The sequence below is a fragment of the Equus caballus genome, chromosome 8 (assembly GCF_041296265.1).
Source record: "Equus caballus isolate H_3958 breed thoroughbred chromosome 8, TB-T2T, whole genome shotgun sequence".
NCBI lineage: Eukaryota > Metazoa > Chordata > Mammalia > Perissodactyla > Equidae > Equus > Equus caballus.
Genome location: NC_091691.1, coordinates 45,179,586 through 45,200,665, shown reverse-complemented (window position 1 = coordinate 45,200,665; position 21,080 = coordinate 45,179,586). Strand labels below are relative to the sequence as shown.

Sequence of the window (21,080 nt, the reverse complement as noted above, 5' to 3'; positions counted from 1 at the left end):
TTGTATTTGGAAGCAGACTCATGTAGAAAACCTATCTACCAGGCTCACAAAGACCAGACCTTTACTTTTTTTTCTATAATTATTTCAATAAACGTTAACAGTAATCCTCTAGTATCGTGGACTATCCTGTTAGAGTTCATATTTTTCCAGTTGTCTTATAAATGTGTGTTTTGTTCTGTTTCCAGTTTGTTTGTTTGTTTGAACCAAGATCCAAGAAGCTCCCTGCATTGCTCCAGGGTGGATTGATGTGTCCCTTAAGAAGTCTTTACTCTATGGGTTCTCCCTACTTCTTATAATTTTTGGTGGAAGGGTCTGGATTGTTTGTTCTGTAGAGTTTCCATATTCGGGATTTTGCTGAATGGTTTCCCATGAAGTCACTGAATGTGCTCCTCTGTTCCTTATAATTCCTGTCAGCTGGTAGTTAGGTCTAGAGGTTTAGGGAGATTCAGGTTTGAATGTTGTATGTGTGAAGTGACTTAATAGGTGCTGTTGTCTTCCATCGGGAGGCATATCCTATCTGGTTGTCTCTCTGTAGTGTGATTATTACCAGTCATTGGGGTTGCAAAAGGGTCATAACCTAATTTTATCCTTTTGTCTCCATTTATTCGTGGGAATATTTCTATAAAGAGAAATTCCCCATCAACTATGTGATTACCATAAAGTGGATATCATATAGGATCAGTTTTCTGAATAATGAGAAAGTTCCCTTTCGCCCTTCAGAGGTAACCACTCAGATTTTCTTTTTCATAATGTGTCATTATGAACTGATGAATTAAAACATATTTGACGTATGCATGAAACCATTTTAGAAACGCCCTCTGCTGCACTTGAGTGACCAACTCCCGGGCTTTATTCAGGATTCTGTGATCCCCAGTGGCCTGTTTAACTTCAAAGATGTTAAACTCTAGGAGTGCAGGAGTTTGACCTGGGGGACAGTCTGACCCTGTCCCGTAGCACCTGGGAGTCTCAGGAACTCCCTCCCTCACACTTGCTCCATCTTAACTGGTTAATCCTTCCTTTTCCTCCCAAGCACTCTCCCCTTCCTCCTGCCCGTTGTCCTCACCTACCTACCTCTGACTTCCTGAAGTGCCTTCTTACAACCCTGTGCCTCTGAGCCCACAGCCCTCTGTTGCACCCACCTTGCAGACTCCAGGGCTGCACTCTGCTCTCCACCTCCTACCTAGAAGCCCTCCACTGCTAACGGGCACCGCATGATGGCTGGAGATAGCCTCCATTCAGGCAGGGCCCTCAGTACCCCTGAGAATCCTTGCAGCGCCTCAGTTGGAGCCCTCTCCTGCTTTCCTCCACACTTATCCAGACTTGCCCTGCTCGCCTTCACCCTCCATCTATTTCCTGTCCCTTTCCCTCCCAGTGCCAGCCTGTCTTCTGCTGCATTTGGAAGACAGTTCGACAGCCCCTTACTGCTCCCTCTCTAACCCTTTCTTTTTTTTTTTTTTTTTTTTTTTTTTTTTTTTTTTTTTTTAAATTTTTTTTTATTTTTTTCCTTTTTCTCCCCAAAGCCCCCCGGTACATAGTTGTGTATTCTTCGTTGTGGGTTCTTCTAGTTGTGGCATGTGGGACGCTGCCTCAGCGTGGTCTGATGAGCAGTGCCATGTCCGCGCCCAGGATTCGAACTAACGAAACACTGGGCCGCCTGCAGCGGAGCGCGCGAACTTAACCACTCGGCCACGGGGCCAGCCCCTCTAACCCTTTCTTCTCCCCTTCTCCTAGCCGCTTTTGCTTTCCCTGCCAAATCCACTGGACTTTTTTTCCATTTCTTCTTTCACTACTAGTCTTTTTCTGCAATTGATAAGGTTGATCATACCCTTTTTGAGATTATCCATGCCCTTGGGTCACAGGATCTGCAGCTGACTGGTCTCGCTGGACACCTTCAGCTGTTCCCTCTCTTTGGCAGCTCCTCTGTCCCCTAGGTTTCAGCCTTTAGCCCACAATTCTCACTCCTTGCCCTTGCCTGGGTAATTCCAGACACCACATGCCATCAAAACCACCCCCATATTTTTATCTCTAGCCTGACCAAAGTGTCCAACTGCTTGTAAGCCCTCTTCCAAGCCTCTCAAACTCTGAGCATTCAAAGGTGAATCAATTTTTTCTCCTTCCACCCCCAGACCAATTCCTCCTTTGGTATTTTCTGTTTTGGTATTTAGTGTTTTGACCATCTGCTAGGTATATCAATTTGGTCACCCTTGCTGACCCCCTCTCCATAACCAAAAAAAATTTCTCCTACGTGGAACCCTGTAGCACTTTGTGCCTCTCTTTAAGATGTTGTCTGTTCTGCTTGATCATTACATGTGTACAGGCATACCTCGGTGATAATTGCGGTTTCAGTTCCAGATCTCTGCAATAAAGCGAATATCACAATAAAGTGAGTCACGTGATTTTTTTGGTTTCTAAGTACATATAAAAGTTATGTTTACACTATACTGTAGTCTGTTAAGTGTGCCATAGCATTGTGTCTAAGAAAACAACGTACATACCTTAAAAATACTGTATTGCTAAAAAATGCTAACCATCATCTGAGCCTTCAGCGAGTCATAATCTTTTTGCTGGTGGAGGGTCTTGCTTTGATGTTGATGGCTGCTAACTGATCAGGGTGGTGGTTGCTGAAGGTTGGGGTATCTGTGGCAACTTCTTAAAATAAGACAATGAAGTTCTCTGTATCTGTTGACTCTTCCTTTCATGAACATTTCTCTATAGCATGCAGTGCTGTTTGATATAGCATTTTACCCAAAGTAGACCTTGTTTAAAAATTGAAGTAAATCCTCTCAAAACCTGCTGCTGCTTTATCAACTGAGTTTATGTCATGTTTGAAATGCTTTGTTGACATTTCAACAGTCTTCACAGCATCTTCACCAGGAGTAGATTCTATCTCAAGAAATCACTTTCTTTGCTCATCCATAGAAGCAACTCCTCATCTGTTCAAGTTTTGTCATGAGATGGCAGCAATTCAGTCCCATCTTCAGGATCCACTTCTGATTCTAGTTCTCTTGCTATTTCCACCACATGTGCAGTTACTTCCCTCACTGATGTCTTGAACTCTTCAAAGTCACCCATGAAGGTTGAAATCAGCTTCTTCCAAACTCCTGTTAATGTTGATATTTTGATCTCTTCCCATGAATCACAAATGTTCTTAATGGTATCTAGAATGGCGAATCCTTTCTAGAAGGTTTTCAATTGACTTTGTCCAGATTCATCAGACAAATCACCATCTATGGTAGCCATAGCCTTACAAAATATATTTCTTAAGTAATAAGACTTGAAAGTCGAAATTACTCCTTGATCCATGGGCTACAGAGTGGATGTTATGTTGAAAACAATGTTAATCTCATTATGCATCTCCATCAGAGCTCTTGGGTGATCAGGTATGTTGTCAGTGAGCAGTAATATTTTGAAAGGAATCTTTTTTTCTAAGTAGTATGTCTCAACAGTGGGAATAAAATGTTCAGTAAACAATGTTGGAAATAGATATCCTGTCATTCAGGCTTTGTTGTTTCATTTATAGAGCACAAGCAGAGTAGATTTAGCATCATTCTTAAGGCCCCTAGGATTTTTGGAATGGTAAGCAAGTACTAGCTCCAACTTAAAGTCTCGGGCTACATTAGCCCCTAAGGAGAGTTAGCCTGTCCTTTGAAGCTTTGAAGCTAAGCATTGGTTTCTCCTCTCTCCTCTCTAGCAATAAAGGTCCTAGATGGCATCTTCTTCCAATATAAGACTATTTAGTCTACATTGAAAATCTGTTGTTGAGGGTAGCCACCTTCATTAATGATCTTTGCTAGATCTTCTGGGGAACTTACTGCAGCTTCTGCATCAGCACTTGCTGCTTCCCCTTGCACTTTTATGTTATGGAGATGGTTTCTTTCCTTAAACCTCATGAACCAACCTCTGCTAGCTTCACATTTTCTTCTGCAGCTTCCTTACCTCTCTCAGCCTTCCGTAAAATTAAAGAGAGTTAAGGCCTTGCATTGGATTAGGCTTTGGCTTAAGGGAATGTTGTGGCCGGTTTAGTCTTCTATCCAGACTCCTAAAACTTTCTCCATATCAGCAATAAGGGTGTTTTGTTTTCTTATCATTCTTGGGTTCACTGGAGTCGCACTTAATTTCCTTTAAGATCTTTTCCTTTGCATTCACAACTTGGCTAACTGGTTGGCACAAGAGGCGTAGCTTTCAGCTTGTCTCAGCTTTTGACAAGCCTTCCTCACTAAGCTTGATCATTTCCAACTTCTGATTTAAAGTGAGAGACATATGACTCCTCCCTTTCACTTGAACACTTAGAGGCTATTGTAGGGTTATTAACTGGCTGAATTGCAATATTGTTGTGTTTTAGGGAATAGGGAGGCCAGGGGAGAGGGAGAGAGAGATGGGGGAATGGTCAGATGGTGGCGCAGTCAAGACATACACATTTATTAAGTTCGCAGTCTTATATGGGCCTGGATCATGGCACCCCCAAGACAATTACAATAGTAACATCAAAGATCACTGATCACAGATCACCATAACAAATATAATAATGATGAAAAAGTTTGAAATATTGTGAGAACTACCAAAATGTGACACAGAGACATGAAATGAGCAAATGTTGTTCGACAAAAGGCACCAATTGGCTTGCTCATGCAGGGTTGCCACAAGCCTTCAATTTGTAAAAGATACAGTATCTGTGAAGCACAATAAAGCAAATCACAATAAAAGGAGATATGCCTGTACAAGTATAATTCTCACTAGATATTAAGCTCTTTGAAGACAGGGGCTATGCTTACATTTTTGGAAGCTCTGACACGCCTAACATACATGGACTGTACATATGGACGCTTGAAAAATATTTATTGAATTGAATTGGAAACCATTTATCCTTTGTCTGCTACTTCCCAGCATGCTGTAAGCATGGTCTTCAGTTGAACAGTGCCTGTAAGGATTTCTTCTGTAGCCCTAGTGCCTTCGATACTGCATGGCACATATAGCAGGTGCATGGCATGTGTAGCCTATAGTACATAGCCTACACAGCACACAGTGTATGGCATATATAATGTATGGTATGTGTCATATATAGCATAAACTACACGGCATATATAGCATAAGGCGCATGGCCCTGTAAATATTTGCTGAGTGAATGGATGAATGCGATTATTTTCGAAAACTCAAGTCTGACCAGAGGATGAAAAAAATTTTTGTTTTGCATGGCTTAGTGTCCTGCTAGTGAAACTGGAGGGTTGAAAATAACCTATACAGTCATAGCAGCCTACATGATAGAACACAGAAAGAAGATGACATAAGGTACATCCCCTCAAATTGTCTGTCATTACAGTGTATATTTAATTACTATAAACACCTGTACTAACCAGAGTATAAGCCTACTCTGGTGTAAATTGTTTATTCTGCTTCCAATAGCGTGATAGACTTTTACTGTGCTTTACTGGGGTCAGGGTTTCCCAACATGGCAACCCTTGAGAGACAAACCTTTGACTTCTGAATATCCAGATGCTCTATAGGAAGGGCTGGTTCATGCCAAGCCTAGTGAGGTGAAATGCTTCCTGCTGGGCACTGAAGAAGTATGAGTATATGCAAGAGTATGTGAGTCTCTGTGTGGTGTGTGTGTGCACGAGTATGTGTTGGGTATGTGAGCATGTGAGTGTGTCTGAGTGTGGGCATGGTATGTAGCTTCAGTTACTTGATTGATTAGTCCTCCCAGGTCAGGTCCCCATTTTGTGCCAGTGTATCCCTGGCACCCTGGGTTTCATATTGCTACTGAGAGAACATATTTTCCTGTGGATACAATGTTATAAACAATGTTATAAACTGTGGTTAGGTTCCCAGGCTGGTCCTACAATTTGTTTAAACTACAAAGTACAGTATCAGGCCCTGAGTTCCAAATCTGAAGTCACCACTCACTGACTGTGGCCTTAGGCAAGTTACTTAACCTCTTTATACCTTGATTTTCTCATTTGTAAGATGAAGATGATAATATTGGTATCTCCCTCACAGGGTTCTTCTCAGGATTTAATAACATAGTTTAGGTGAAGCAATTAGAATAATGCCTGGTGTGTAGTAAATGCTCAATAAATATTATTACATTTACAGCCCTGTGTCTTTATTTGCTGTCTTTTAAAATGTATTTTGGAATAATTTTCAAACTTAGAATAAAGTTATAAAATTTATCCTTTTTATTATTGTTTCTGTATATTTACATTTTAATTTTTGTGAACCAATTCAGAGTAAGTTTCAGACATCATGTCTCTTTACCTCAAAATACTTCAACGTATATTTCCAAAGAAAAAGACGTTTTCTTCTGTAACCAAAGTTTAGTTACCAAAACTCAGGAAATGTGATGTTGCTGCAGTAATATTTTCTAACACACAGTCCACATTAAACTCTTGCCAGTTGCCTTAGTCATGTCTGTCATAGCAGTTTGTGTTTCTCAGCAGGGCTTCAATGGACGAGTGCAGGAATACTCTGGGGAGGAAGCTGTGCTAGGAGACCACTTAGACCACCCCAGCCTTAACCTGTCTTTATCATCTTGAATGTTCAAGAACAGGGGTGCATACCAGGAGCTCACCAACCCTGTTTTTTTCACGCTTTTCTGTTCCCATGTATCTTATCATCACTTAGTTAAAGATGAAGTGGCCACACTGCTCCCTTTCTTTGATGACTAGTGGGTGTAAGGAGTTTATCTGAAGGCCTGCAGCTTCTTAGAGATGGAGATGAGATAGGCAGGTTGCTGCCATTTGCTGAGTGCCAGCTCTTTACGTGCATCATTTCATTTATCTCTCAAAATCACCCTAGAAAGTTTTCATAGGAAACAGTGCTCAGAGAGGTTAGGTAATTTATTCAGGGTCACACAACTAGAACATGCTGCCCTTGGGAATTGAACTCAGGCTGTGGTTTTGTTTTTGCTTCTGGCTGTTGTTTTCCATGATATTTTTCCAAGTTTTTAAAGGTTTCATCAGTTTTTAAAGGTTTATAGGATTTGAAGGGTGGAGATCAAACCATCTATTAATATGAAGGCCCATAGAAGTCAGTGCATTGAGAGCAACTGTTTATATGTAAATTTTTAATTGATATATAGATAATGATACTCTTGGTTACATCCTGGATTTTCGAATAGATTACAAAAAATTAACCCAGGAGCCCCAGTGTATCCAGGATCATTGGTTTTGTTGAGTTCCTTTGGGTTTCCTCTACTAATTGATTAATTAATTAATCCTTTCTTCAATTCCTCCCAGGCTGTGTACTATTTACATGACCTGGGGGAAGTCACTTCCCCTCTCTGTTTTACTTTCTCTGTCAGGAGGGTGAGTGTGATGCCAGCTTTGCTCAAGCTTGGTGGTACACAATGAACGGAACGACTCTATTTCTGCCATTACTCTCCCTCCTTCACCTGCTGTGAGCACCAAGCACCCTCCTTGGCCAAATATGAGCTTTCTAGCCCTAGACCCCTAATTTTCCGATGGATCTTGTATGAATGCTGTGCTCCCTTCAGACTCAGCTGTGCTGGCAGAGGAGTGGGCCTCTTCCTGCTTCTTGGGCCCTTAGGTGCTCAATGGATTAGACTTTTGATGTTGCTGACTGCAGGAAGGGTGGGACAAGGGTCTTCCAGTGTGTTTTGTTGTGTCCAGAGCATGGTAGCGTAGGAGTGGCATGGGCTCTGAATGTTCCACTTGCTTAATTCTGGCCTAGGCCAATAGTAGAGGCTGCTTTCAGTGAATCAATCTGTTCTGCAGAGCAGTGTGTATTCTTTTGACAGGGCTCCCTGCACCCCTTTTCAACTTAAAAAAAGAATCCATGGCAAAACAGTTATTGACTTGTGTGAAAATGATCCAAGATGGTATTTAAAACAAGATGAGGAGGAGGCTATGCATCTCTTCACCTGAGCCCAGTCGAGTTGTGGGTTGTTGCTGTCAACAAATTTCTACCTGCGTGTGTTTTGTGGGGTGAGCCACAGAGGAAGTGCTGGCAGTGCTCACCCTCCTCCTCCTCTGCCCACCTCTTTGGTCTGCTGCCTTTGTTTCTCCAAGACAGTTTTCTGATCATTTAAAATCTTGTAGGGTCTTGAAAGGCAATTCTGCCTTTTCAAATAAACAAAGGCAGAGAACAAATGGGAGGGAAAGTTTCAATAAACCTTAGGCATCATTTCCTCCTGCTGTGACACTAAATTTACGTGGATAAAAACAACCTCTTAGATTTACATTTTGATTCTGTTACTGCTTTCATGTGTGTGGGGCTGTCCCACCTCAGATGAAATTTATCCACTTCTTTAAATATTTAGTAGTCTAGCGTGGATGTTAATGAAAGTCTGGCAGTGCTATTTTGAGAATTGCAACAATGATAGTAATTTTCAGTGTCAGATTCCTGCTTTGCAAAGGGAGAGAGAGATGGGAGGAGGAGGAGGGAAAAATGGTTTCAGTTCTAATAGAGTTTGCCATCCGCTGGGCCGTGCCAGACAGATGGGTCATGAATACTGTCTAGACACTCTCTGCCTGAGCGAAGCCCTGGTCTCTAAGGACACGCAATGAGACGCCGGCTTAAGTAACTGGGGAAAGTCAGGGCAGGCTCTCCTGTAATCAGATAGAAATCAATGCCAATCCTGCTTCCTGGGGGAGGCAGGGTAGGAGGTGGGTGGGTGAGAGGTTAGATGGAGAGGGGATGTTAAGAGAAAACGCCCTCTGTTACTGATCAATTTTAGTGCAAACTTGACTAATATTAGGCATTAGGGAGAGTGTGAAAGGAGAGTTGTAGTATGATAATGTTATTGATTTAAACTGTACTCCACCACAGAATACAGAATGATTTAATTCAGACATGGTCCTTGAAAAGCTGCAGAAGAGCAGAAAAGGAGGACTTCTTGTTGGGTCGTTAAAAGAAGAATGCAGAGCATGGAGTGACCTGTATTAATTGTGTGTATTGATGAGCCTGGTACTGCTTCAGTTGAGACTGTCTGTCCTGACCATTTTTCAGGGTTTAGTCTCTTAATTAAGAAGGGTTTTAGAGACTTAACTGACTTGTTTTCATTTCTGATGAATCTCTGAGAACTTTCCCAAGCTGGGTCTTATCACAATCAGCTCTGCTAATGATGCTGTGGGAAATGAGGTAAAAATCTCAAGAGTCCCCTGCTTAGCTGCACTCCAGTACCTGGCCACTTTCTGCTGGTCATTTTACTCAGTATTTCCTCAGACCCAGGAATGGTGCTTACATGAGGGTGTGTTGCTATCAGGATGAAATTATAGGGAAATGTGAGGGGACCAATGGCAAGAAGAGCATGACTCAGCTCAGCTTGGGGGGCTTCATTGTTGGGCTTACTGTCATTAGTCATATATTTGCCTTGGAAAAATTACCCAAGAGAGTCTATAGTCAAGCTTGGAAGGGACCATCTTTGAGTAATCACAAAAATAAAGCTGAAATTAACCATCATGTGATGTGTTCTGTACTACAGAGATGGAGTGGCCTTGAATGAGTTAACCATCCGGGCTCCTAGCTCTTTTAGTCATGTCTCAATGGAGACACTAGCCTAGGCTTTTAATTTGGAAAAAACTCCAACAACCTAAATTTAGCAATAATCATTTTTTCACTCCTTCATCCATTCTTGTTATATCATAAGAGCTAACAGCAGAGGGAAAAGTAGATGATTTTTGTTTCTTTCTTCCCAGAAAGAAAAAGAAATCAAAGATGAAAAATATTTTTAAAGTACACAATTCTGGAGAGGAAAGAAAGAAATCTGTGTTTAAGAGCTGCAGCTATAAGCAGCAAGCAATTCCATCCTTGTTCCAAAATAGCTCCTCAGAAATATTTCCGAGGTCATCCTGAAGGTACAGCGGTCTTTCAGAAAGGCATCTTCTTTCCTTAAAACTCTTGCCTGCTGTCCCCATCAGACTCTTATACTTAGTGCATAAAGTCTCCCACCCTTTGAATAATCTATAAGGAGCATCCTTTTGTGGCAACAAGGTGCAATGTGGGGGTGCAATGCCAGCTTATACTGATAGCCTCAGGTGTCCGGAAGGCAAACCATAACACTTGGCAGAATGCCAACTTCTCTTGGTTCTGTTCCCTTACAATCAGAGAAACAAAAACACGCATCTGCCTGTTTCAAAGACTCCAGAGATTTTGTGGGGTGACCCGTGGGCATGTGTATGTGCATTGTCTAGGAGAATATGGTATTATTCCCCCTTTCTGAGAAAAGGTACCTCCCCTCCCATTGGTGCCCACCTGTTCTGGAATGGGCACCTGGGCGTATTACCCCCTTATCTTTAATCGGGTTCTGGGCTTCCGTTATTTGTGTGATTCTAAAAAAATGGAAGAAAAAGGAACTTGAGCTAAACCTTTGACCCTTTTCTCCTTACATCTTGGGGGAAAGGCCCAGGTATTGTTCTGGTAAGGTGCAGCAGTGGAGTGTACTCAGACTGGAAGCCTTTGCAACCAGTCTGAATTTGAAGCAGGCAGCAGGTTGAAGCCCAGTTGAGGCTCTCCCTATTGTAGGGGTAGTGGCTGAGCCAGGCAAGGAAAATTATTTACCTTCTTTGACTTGATTTAGGTCTATGTCTATGACTTAACATAATTTTCTACAGAAGCGCAACCAAAGAAAATGCACACCTCAGAGAGACCTCCCCTCTTGCTGTTACATACGCTTAGAAGATAGAAATGTCTAGTGTTATCAAATTTATGGGGACAGAGCTTGGCATGAAACCAAGTTTTTAAATGCCAATCTGACCTTAAAAGGTGGAGAGGAGGGCCAGGCCGCTGGTGCAGCGGTTAACTTCGCACGTTCCACTTTGGCGGCCTGGGGTTCGCTGGTTCGAATCTCAGGTGCGGACATGGCACTGCTTGGCCAGCCATGCTGTGGTGGGCGTCCCACATGTAAAGTAGAGGAAGATGGGCATGGATGTTAGCTCAGGGCCAGTCTTCCTCAGCAAAAAGAGGAGGATTGGCAACAGTTAGCTCGGGCCTAATCTTCCTCAAAAAAAAAAAAAAAAGGAGGTCATTGAAGGTTTTTGAGTAAGAGAGTGAGGCTATGCTACAAAGCAATTATGTGCATGAATGTCCTTAGAGATCACCTAGCTCTGTACCCTACTTTATAGACAAAGTCACAAAAAGAGTCATTGGCAGAGACCTTCCTATCTCTTAGGCCAGTTTTCTTCCCACTGTATGATGTCCTCACACTAACTTCTCAGATTAGGCAGTGAGAGGGAAAGACAAAGAGTAAAGAGGGAGTCACCTGGAAGGACCCTTCCCCACAGAGTAGGTGGCCTTTAGGTGAAGTCAATGTAAACTCCACGAGGGCACAGACACAGAAACATAACTGGGAAGGTTATCAGAGGGGGCAGGCCCCCAGTCACCACAATTGGGACCTTTTCAACAGTTTGTGAAGATAGTCATAATGCTGTGATAATTGTTAAGGTTGTTTAAAAAAAGGAATTTGGAGGAATCAGTGTGAAAGCCACATCAGGAGATGAATAGATAGATAGTTAGTGTGTGCCTCAGCCTGGAGGTGTACCCCAGTTTGGAGTGTCTCCCAGTATGTGGCCTGCTCTGCCTCTGCAGCCCACCTCTCATTGCTGTAATCTCAGGGCCCAGTGCAGTGCCTGATAGCCCTCAGGCTCTCACTGCTGTGAAAGGAAGAAGGGAGGGAGGGAGAGACTGCGGTCATTTCAGGGCAGAGGGATGTCTTGGAGAGGCCAGTTGGTGACTCTAGAGGAGGAGGAGGACGCCATGAGCAAGTCTAGAGGGGTAAGCGATCCACCATAGAGAAGGGAGAAGCTTCCTCCTGGGAGACTTGGGTGAAACCTGGTGCTGAGGTGGAGATGCTCACCAAACTGCAGAGGAGGAGGAAGGAAGAGTACCTCATGGGACGGATCTTTGCAGTACAAGTGGTTGGGGTCTTCTCCCACCAGTCAGCTTGGGGCTGGGGAGTTGAAAAAAACACTAACGTAGGAAGGATCCATAGTCATAGCAGTCAACATGTGGTCATACTTTGCAACTTTCTTTAAAAAAATTTCTTTTTTAAATTTCAGCTTTATTGAGGTGTCATTGACAAAATTGTAAGATATTTAAAGTGTACATCATGGTGATGTGATATATGTGTATATTGTGAAAAGATTCCCTCCATCTGGTTAATTAACACATCCATCACCTCACATATTTATCTTTTTTGGTTTTGTTTTGGTGAGAACATTTAAGTTCTGCTCTCCTTAGCAAATTTCACTTGTACAATACAGTGTTATCAACTGTGGTCACCCTGTTTTACATTAGATAGTTCAGGCCTTGTTCATCTTATAGCTGAAAATTTGTTCCTTTTACCAACTTCTTCCTATTTCTCCCACCCTCTCACCCTCTGGGGTGCATGTATGTGTATGTGAGTGAGCATGTGTGTCATGGGATTTTATTGTGTGCAAATGTAACATTTGCCTAACAGTGGGCATTGTATTTGAGAAAAGATGTAGGGTCCATCTCTTTTCCCCTTTGAAAACAAATGATGGACTTTGTTTTGCTTTGCTGCTGGTATGTTTGTGGTATGTGTTCATATGCATGTATTATGGAAATCAGGAGACTTTTGAATTGTCATAGTGTTACATAGAAACTTTGGGTATAATCTTCAGAAGGGGCAGGACCCTTAATGATATTTTTCTCGGAGGCCCAGCGCTGAAACTTGTGTTTATCATGGGATGACAATGGATTTGTGCATTACTTGTGTCACAGGAACGAGTTAGAATACAGAATCATCAGCTCTGCTGCTCTCTGCAGTGACCTTGGTTTGTTAGCACCTTGGGCCCTGGTTTTCTGGGCCTGCTGGCACAGGAGGCAGTTTTGATCCCTAGAGCCCCTTGTGGCTCAAAAAAGCATCTGAATCAGTGACTTTTTCTGTTATCAACTTGAATGAGATAAATATTGGACACAACATTTTTTCAAGAGAGGTGTTTCTTTCTAACTAATATAATCATTTTCAGGGTTTTGAGAGAGGTGTTCATCAGGGCAGAAAATGTCTGCCAGTGTCAGCTAAAATTAGACCCTCCCTCTGTGTGATCGGCTCATCTGTTCATTACAAACTGCCAGGTGCTCCATCTGCCTTTCTCACTGTTACCCCTTCTCATTACCTTGCAACCTCATCCCCAATATTGCTGTGTAATCTGTTCACTGGGGACACTAATGACGCAATGTGTGAATCCAGAGTCTGGCACCTAGTAGCACCTTGATAGAGAGCTGTGATTGCAGCATTAAAATATGCTAACAAGCTGCAGGAACTAATGGGCACTGCTTTTACACTGCACATGTTCATTTGGTGCTATTGCCGAATGTGGGGACAGAACAGGAGGGTGCGCTGTTCATATCCCAGTGTTTTGTTGGGGGGGTTGTTTATTGCAGTGTTATTCTCTGAAAGGGCCCTCCTGTCTCCTTTATAAAGTGTGCTGCCTTTCTGCAGCTACGATAATAGAAGAACCCCCTTTAGTTAGGGAGAATGAGCAAGAGAGCAGAGTTCACATGAAGGAGGAATGTTAACGATAATGATAGGAAGCAGTCATTTGATTAAAATAAATTAGGTTTTATCTTGTTATGGTTAAATTTTACCTAGGTGGAGTTTCTGAGCTCTAGAAAGAGTTCTAAATGTGTTACATAAATGTGTAAAAGAATTCCATTATACCACATTTAAAGGGATGATTTAAGTGCATTAAATTAAATTTTAAATAAATAGAATTTTGAATTTCTGGGTTACAGTTTTGTCCTGAATTTGCTTCCTGACTTATATTAACAAATGCCTCTGTTCTGTTCATAATCTTTGCTCTTATTAATACTAAGACTCACCCTTGGCTCTTCCCTCCACTTACTTGCTTGCTCTCACTTTGCAGAAGTCAGTTGGGTGAAAAACATACTCAGTTAGTGGAAAAGATAGCTGGATACTATCTGCTGTACAGGGCTGGTGGTATTTGTCCAAATTGAAGGATTACTCTCTGCAAGAGGGTGGCAGGAGGACATGCCTAGCCTACAATGGGAGTTCACCTAAGCCACAGGTTCAGGCAGCTGGCAGAGGTGAGGTAGGCAGAGTGCTGAGTGCCAGGGCACTCAAGGCTCAGGCTGACACACAGTGGACCTTGTCCAGAAGGTGCTGGGGAGCAGGAAAGCACTGGTTCCTATGATAGATGCTGTTATATTGGATGTTTTGTGTTGCCTTGGAGATCATAGCACACTGAGTTCAGAGATATAGGTCATAATCATTTATATATTCCTTCATTCATCAGATATCCCACTCGGGTATGCACTTTGCTGGATCCCCCAAAGCAAGACCAGGATGTGGAACCTAGTAAGTATTCAATGAGTATTTGTTGAAAAGATTCATATGCACCAGTCACTGTGCTGGGCAATTCAAATTGTGTAAGACTTGGCAGGCCTTACCTACAAAGGATGTAAAGTAGACCAGTGCTGGGATACCTGTACACACATACACCCCCCCCCCCCCCCCCCCCAGAAAGGAGGAGTGGGTACTGCTGGTGAGGGGCCAAGAGAAGCTCGGCAGAGGACCAAGCATGCTGAAGCGCATCTTGGCACCTGGATCAGGGTTTCCCCAGGCTTGGTAGGCAGGTCATTCTACCCAGTGGGCATTTAGGCAGGGAACTCCAGGTCTCCAAGCTTTTCAAGGGCCCACACAAATGTTGGAAACCTGAAAAAAATGGTACTGCCTTTATGATAGGAAAAAAACTGCAAAATTGAAATGAACACTTGTAATTAAATGTCAGCAGAACATAAAAGCACGTCAACTAGTCAACTATGATTCATTGTCTTATGTGGGATGTGGGTGTGCTTCAGTGGTTTAGGGTGCGTCTGTGAGGCCTCTGCAGATGCTGACGTGACCCTGGGCAGCCTGTGGTGAGAAGAGGCTGGAGCCTGCAGTGACACCTGCACCTGATTGAGAAGGTGGAGAAATACCAGGAGCTTTTCAGCATTATTCCATAGCCCAGGCATGCCCTCCTCACCATGCCTTGTGTCCTCACTCTTCATGGAGGAGTCGGGCTCAGTTACTTTGTGCACCTGTTTAAGACAGGAGAGGAAGAGCAGGTACAGAGATGCAACCCCTTTACAACTGGAACAGAGCATGTGTCTGCTCCCAGGTAAGCTGCCCAGGAGCTTGGCTGCCCACCTCCTCTTCATCTGTGTTCAGCCCCACACTAGGCGGCAGTCGAGGAGTGTTAGCACAGACATCCCTGAAAATGTGAACTGAGCAGTAAATATTTATGGAGAGAAGAGCCTGCTATGTGATAGCAGGATGAATAAAGCTAGAGTTCCTGCTCTCCCAGAATTTATAGTTGGGCTTAGGCAGTAAGATACATCTTACCGTTGAAGGACAACAGCAAAGTGAGGGCATGGTAAGTGCCCATCCCCTTATGGACTGCCCCTAACCCCTCATTTGGGCATTCCTGTGCTTCCTCCTCAGTTCCACCTGCACAGGAAGGTTTGCTCTGGTCCTAGAACCCAGCCTGCCAGGCTGGCCCAGGCACATACCAGGATTATCTTCACAAGGCAGGACCCTCTTCCCACGCGAGAGAGGAGAAGACATCCCTTCACCTGAAGAACACAACAGTAGGGTAGCTGCCAAGGGGGACTTTGAAAGAGAAATGGTTCCCAACAGTGTGATGGATAGCACTCTGTCAACCTATATATATGTATCAGGAGCGTTATTCTCCTGGGATCTCTCTTTACAGTAGGATTCATGGCTAACATGTCTCATGTGCAGTCAAGGTCACTAATATATAGTTGAGGAACTATATAAAGTGCTTTGCTGTGCAGCGGGAAACTCATCATAGGTTCTAATTAAAACCACAGTCACCCCTCTCCTAGGCTTTTCTTAATACATCATTACAGTAATTTTGGAAGGATACTTTTCTACAACTTTTTTTTTTCTGCTTCCTACCTTCCCACACAGGAGTTAAACTTTGAAACACACATATACTCCCTCATCTTTTTTCCCTTCCCTCCCTCCACCCCACCGATCTGACTCCCTCCTTCACTTCTCTTTCTTCTTCTTTTTCTTCTTAAACTGGATAATGATGTCTGCTGTCTGTACTTGGGGCTGTTTGAAATGAAATGTAGAATGAAGGTTTCAGCAGAGGTGTTAAGGCACAGGGAATGAGAGCGTATCTCAGGGGCTGATAGAGATTTACAGAGGGTACACAGCCCTATAACGGTGGCTCCCTAATACACCAGAAGAGGAAGGCCACACTGGGAGTCCACTAACACCTGCCTGCCAGCTCAGGTCCTGGTCTTTGTCTTTTTGGGGTTCTTTCAAACTCTGTGGGCAGCTGCCACAGAAGTTGATAAAGACTTTGAGAAGTGGGGTGTGGTCTGAAATGAACACAGACACAAAGTGGGGAGTGACAAAGGGTGTGTGATGTGTGTATGTGTGGGGTGTTTGTGTGGCTGTACATGCCTGTAGTTTATATTTTTGTTTATTTAAAAATAGCATCCTGATGTTCTAAATTGCAAGATTGGAAGATCCCTTAGAATCCTGAGATGGCTTTTTCAGTGACTGAGCCTCACTTATAATGTTCTAGCAACCATCTTCTCTGAATGCAGCTCTATATCATTTTGAGCAGAGGTCCCACCTTGAGTAATTCTTCTTGGACATCATTTACTAGAGAGCAATGAGAGAAAACCAATACGGTTTTTCCTTCCTTTCTTAAACACTCAACTCCAGGAACCTTATATAAAATACCCAATCATTATCTTTGCCTTCAGTTGAAATGGGAGAATCAAATTGCCCTCTTTCCTACAATGGGAAATATCACCTATTATAGAAGATGCCTGTGGACTCATTCCTACAGGATGTAATGGGTGCACAAGAAAGAGAACAAGGGAATGAGTCATAAAAATTTCATCTCAAGCTCTCTCTTTGATGTTTTTCCTTTCTCCAATCCTCTAGCTCCTCCATGGTGTGAATTTTCTTTTTGGCAACTGTCTTAACAAATTCTTTGGATGTGATTCTTGCATGTTAATGAACTGTAGGTTTTCTATCTGTTCGAAGAATGTATGTGTTGGATGTGGTAAGGTCAAGTTGGTGTGGCCATAGGAGGTGAAGAGAACGAGGCTTGGAAAGAAGTTTATTATACTCACAGGTCCAAGAGAAGGAGTCACTGCATGCCATGCAGGGCCACAGGAGAAAATGTCGGAGTAGAGGCAGAAGAGAAAAGTGAGGGGCGAGCGTGGGCCACAGCCTTTATTGGGGTTTTTGTGGGAAAGTCAAGGCAGGTCAGGGTAAACAGTTTAAGATTGGCTAGTTGGCAGGCTTTGGGCTATAGGGGTGGTCTTTAGTTGCCTGGTACCTGGCCCTGACAGAGGAGTATTGCCTCCACGAGTATATGGGCCAGGTAGAGGAGGTCTGGCTCTGGATTGGTTAGTTTGCGCATCAAAGGTGTGCTCCAGGCTGAGCCCTTGGCTATCTCAAAGCATTGGCTAGCCCTGGGAGGGTCAGTCACTGCCCAGCTAGAAAAATTTTTTAAGATGTCAAAATATCATAATATACAGAAAACAAAAAATATATACAATACACTATCACTGTATGGAGAAAAATATAAGTATTGTATTAACAAGTCACACCTTTAAAAATATTATTTATAATGTATAAATTTGGGGCAAAACAAATATATTTGTTAACACAAAGGGCTCAATTTATCAGCATTTAACAAAATGCTTTTATTGCATTGATTTTAGACATTTATTAATAAAGGACTAGGAAAACTGAAATTATAATACGTATAAGAATATTTATTGAAAGGTTATTTTATTATAACTGTACAGTAAAAAATCTTTCTCAATTTCCCAAAATGCAATCACTGGTTCTCTTGTGGAAACCATAGTGCTTTTGGTGTCATTTTTGATAGTTTAGTGTACAGTTGAACGAATATTGGTGGCACTAGATGAATGGATGATAAATTACAGTAGTATATTTTTAAGATTACGAAGAAAGCAAAAATATTTGTGAAATGAGCCTGTTTGTTGGTCTATTTTTTATTCAGAGCCCCGGCAGTCACTGCTTCCAATATATGATTCTTTTGCTTTCCATGTGTATGTCTAACAGGTCTCCTTATAGGAGTGCCAGTCATCTCACAAGTTCTTTCCATTGTTAGAAGAAACATGTTCTTGTTTGGCTCCCAGCATGCAGGGGAAGAATTGCATGTTTCACTTGCAATACTTGAATACATCTTCCAAGAACCAAGACTTCTATGAGAAGCCTTCTCATAGGCTGCTAGGCAGGAGATGGGTCCAAAGTCTAGGTGGAAAATCTATCCTGTGGTCTGGGTTACGGTATAAATACATAATTACTAAAATGACCAATTTGTAGGGGATTGAGGGGCTGGCAGGAGTTTTGCTTGAAAAGGGGATACTAGATTTTAGAAATGGTTAAAACTTACACCTCTTACTGCGTGTCTTTCTCTGAGCATGCTCTACCCATAAGAGAGTGCTGCTTCCCCAGTGGGCTGCACTGCCGGCTTCCTCTACCGCTTCCTGCACAGCTCTGCCCTTCTTCCTCTGAGCAGCTTTGGGTAAGGTGCTCCTGGGAAGGCCAGCGGAGCAACTATCATGGTATCTGAGCCATTTTAGATTCCTAATGGGTTGACTTCTTTTTCTTTCTTTCTTTTCATTGTGCTACTTTATCACTCTGTGGATTCGTCTAACCTGTATCATGTTGGATTTTAATTATTTATTTAATTACTCCTCTTCTAGATTCTGAGTAAATCCCTCCAGGATAGGGTCTGTGTTTTATTCGTTTGTAGACCCTCAATGTCCTGCACAAAGCCTACCACATAGTAGACGCTCAATGTATGTTGATTTTTGACATAATATTCATAGATATACACACATTATATACAAGTCAGTTATAGACACATATATTTATTATAATTTTATTTTTGTAAACTATTCCTATAAATGAGAAAACAATATTATATTTTCAGACATAAACTAATTTAGACTGTCAGTGTAGGTTTGGACCTCAATCTGAAGCTGAAGAACCTTAATAAATTGTAGGTCAGCAGAACTATGCCACCTGCTTTTCCTTGAACACACATGGTTTCTTCTAAATTCTGTGGTTTACAGTGTTATCTAAAATTACTTCTACCCCTCCTTTGCCTTTTCTCTCATCTCCAAAGGTTCTTATCTTGGTGTCCTTCCTGGTTCACTCTAATGCCTCCCTCCAAAAGCTTCCCCAGTGCCCTCTACTGTAAGGAATTACTCTCAGCTCCATTCTCTTAGCACATGTGGCCTTCTCTTCTGCTTGTTTACTTATTTCAGTGCTTATCCTCCTGGCCTTCATGGTTATAAGCTCCCTGAAGGCAGGGAGCCATACCTTAGAGATCTTTCTATCCTGCGTAGTGCTGTGAATATGACTAGTATTTAATAAATGTTTGTTGATTGAGTGAACAAACTGATGAATATTTTTGGAAGACAATGTGTTCCAGCACCATAATCTTTGTCGTTATTGCATGCTCTAATGATTTCTTTGCCTTTCCTAATGGTGAGAGTTGTAAGGATTTACTTTCATGCATTTCTTTTTGAAAAGTGTAGTAATAGTGAGACTCCCAACTGGATCAAGAACACAGCGTAAAGAACATGAAGGTCCCGAGTGGAGGGGACATAGGGAGGAGCTTGGTGGGTGATTCTAAGGCAGGAACAGTGGAACAAATCTACACAGTTGTGTTGACTCTGCATGACAAGGGATTCAAAATGCCATTCAGGCAAAATAAATTTAGCAACTAAGAAGGAAAGCTGCATGTTACTTTAAAAGTGCTTTGTCAGCATGTGTGATGTAAGGCTTAGCTCCACTTCTCTGGCTGAAGAAGGAGAATGGGTCTTTCTTATGCACATGTCATTTTTACAAGCATCATCTGGGGCTTCGTACTTGACCAGACTTGTGGCCAGGCTGGAGTGTGTGTGCCAGGTGAAATTAGACATATCTCCATGAGAGCAGCTCTGCACATATGTTGAAACATTCACTGCATTGTTTTGTTTAATTACATGTAAGGTATAGTAGGAAGAATAATGGTCCCTCAAAGATGTGCGTGTCTTCATCCCTGGAATCTGTGAATATGTTACCTTAAATGACGAAAGGGACTTTACACATGTAATTACTTTAAGGACCTTGAGTTGCAGAAGTTACTCTGAACTATCCAGACAGACCCAAATGCGTGGGCCTGAAAAAGCAGAGAACCTTTCCTGGCTGTGGTCAGAGGCAGATGTGACAATGGAAGAAGAGTCAGAGAGATGTGATGTGAAAAGGACACAACCCACCATTGCTGGCTTTGAAGATGGAGAAAGGGGCTTTGAGCCACAGAATGTGGGCAGCTTCTAGAAGATGGAAAAGGCAAAGAAACATTCTCTCCTAGAGCCTCTGGGGAAGAACACGGCACTGCTGACGCCTTGATTTTAGCTCAGTAGGATTCATTTCAGACTTTGACCTCAAGAACTGTAGGATAATAAATGTGTATTTTAAGTCACTGAGTTTCTGCTAATTTGTTATAACAGCACTAGGGAACTAATACATATGGTCTTGCATATATAAAGTTTTCGTTTAAATAAAAAGAAGAAAAAATTCCAGTTCTGCAATTTCTCAGTGTTTACACTGTCTGAGAAATAGAGACATTTACATTAGCTCCAACTCTACAAATTTTAGGCCAACCTCTTCATTTTCATAAGCATTCCCTAAGTTTCTGCCTTAGGTCACACACTTGATCCAGCTCTGTATCATAGGTCATGTCACACAATGACAGAGAGGTGAATCGAGAACCACAGTCTCCTGAGTCCTCATTCATAGGTATTGTCATTTCACTGAACAATTTCTCAAGGTTCCTTTTGAAGAGGAATACTAAAGGGAGGTGTTTTACATGGATACAGTACATTAGAGGAGTGGAGATATATTTGAAAATAATAGTTAATTAACATTAGTTCTCTAAATTGATAGTTTAGAGCAGTCCATTAGAGTGGACCCATATCATGTGCCCAATGTCATATGTGTCTTTTTTTTTTTTTTGTATTTTCTAATAGATTTGCTGGGTAAAGAAAATTATGTTTGTCTTATGGGGAGATGCTGCTGTTGTGAG

General features: G+C 42.3%; 1 protein-coding gene across 46 annotated transcripts in view; it reads left to right on the top strand.

The window, feature by feature from the left end:
• The window catches only part of LDLRAD4 (low density lipoprotein receptor class A domain containing 4), a 429,284-nt gene that overhangs the window by 231,473 nt on the left and 176,731 nt on the right, over positions 1 to 21,080 (top strand). For 5 of the 46 annotated variants that reach the window (XM_070220638.1, XM_070220641.1, XM_070220640.1 and 2 more), the window contains one exon: positions 14,232 to 14,293. The exons of 39 other annotated variants lie outside the window; for them this stretch is intronic. Coding sequence is in view for 2 of the 7 variants with exons in the window: in XM_070220631.1 (XP_070076732.1) it covers positions 14,951 to 15,098 (148 nt within the window). In the remaining 5 variants the exon portion in view is untranslated. Of the gene's footprint in view, positions 1 to 14,231; positions 14,294 to 14,796; positions 15,099 to 21,080 lie in introns of all 46 variants that reach the window. 2 more of the 46 variants (XM_070220631.1, XM_070220632.1) reach the window with 1 other exon arrangement.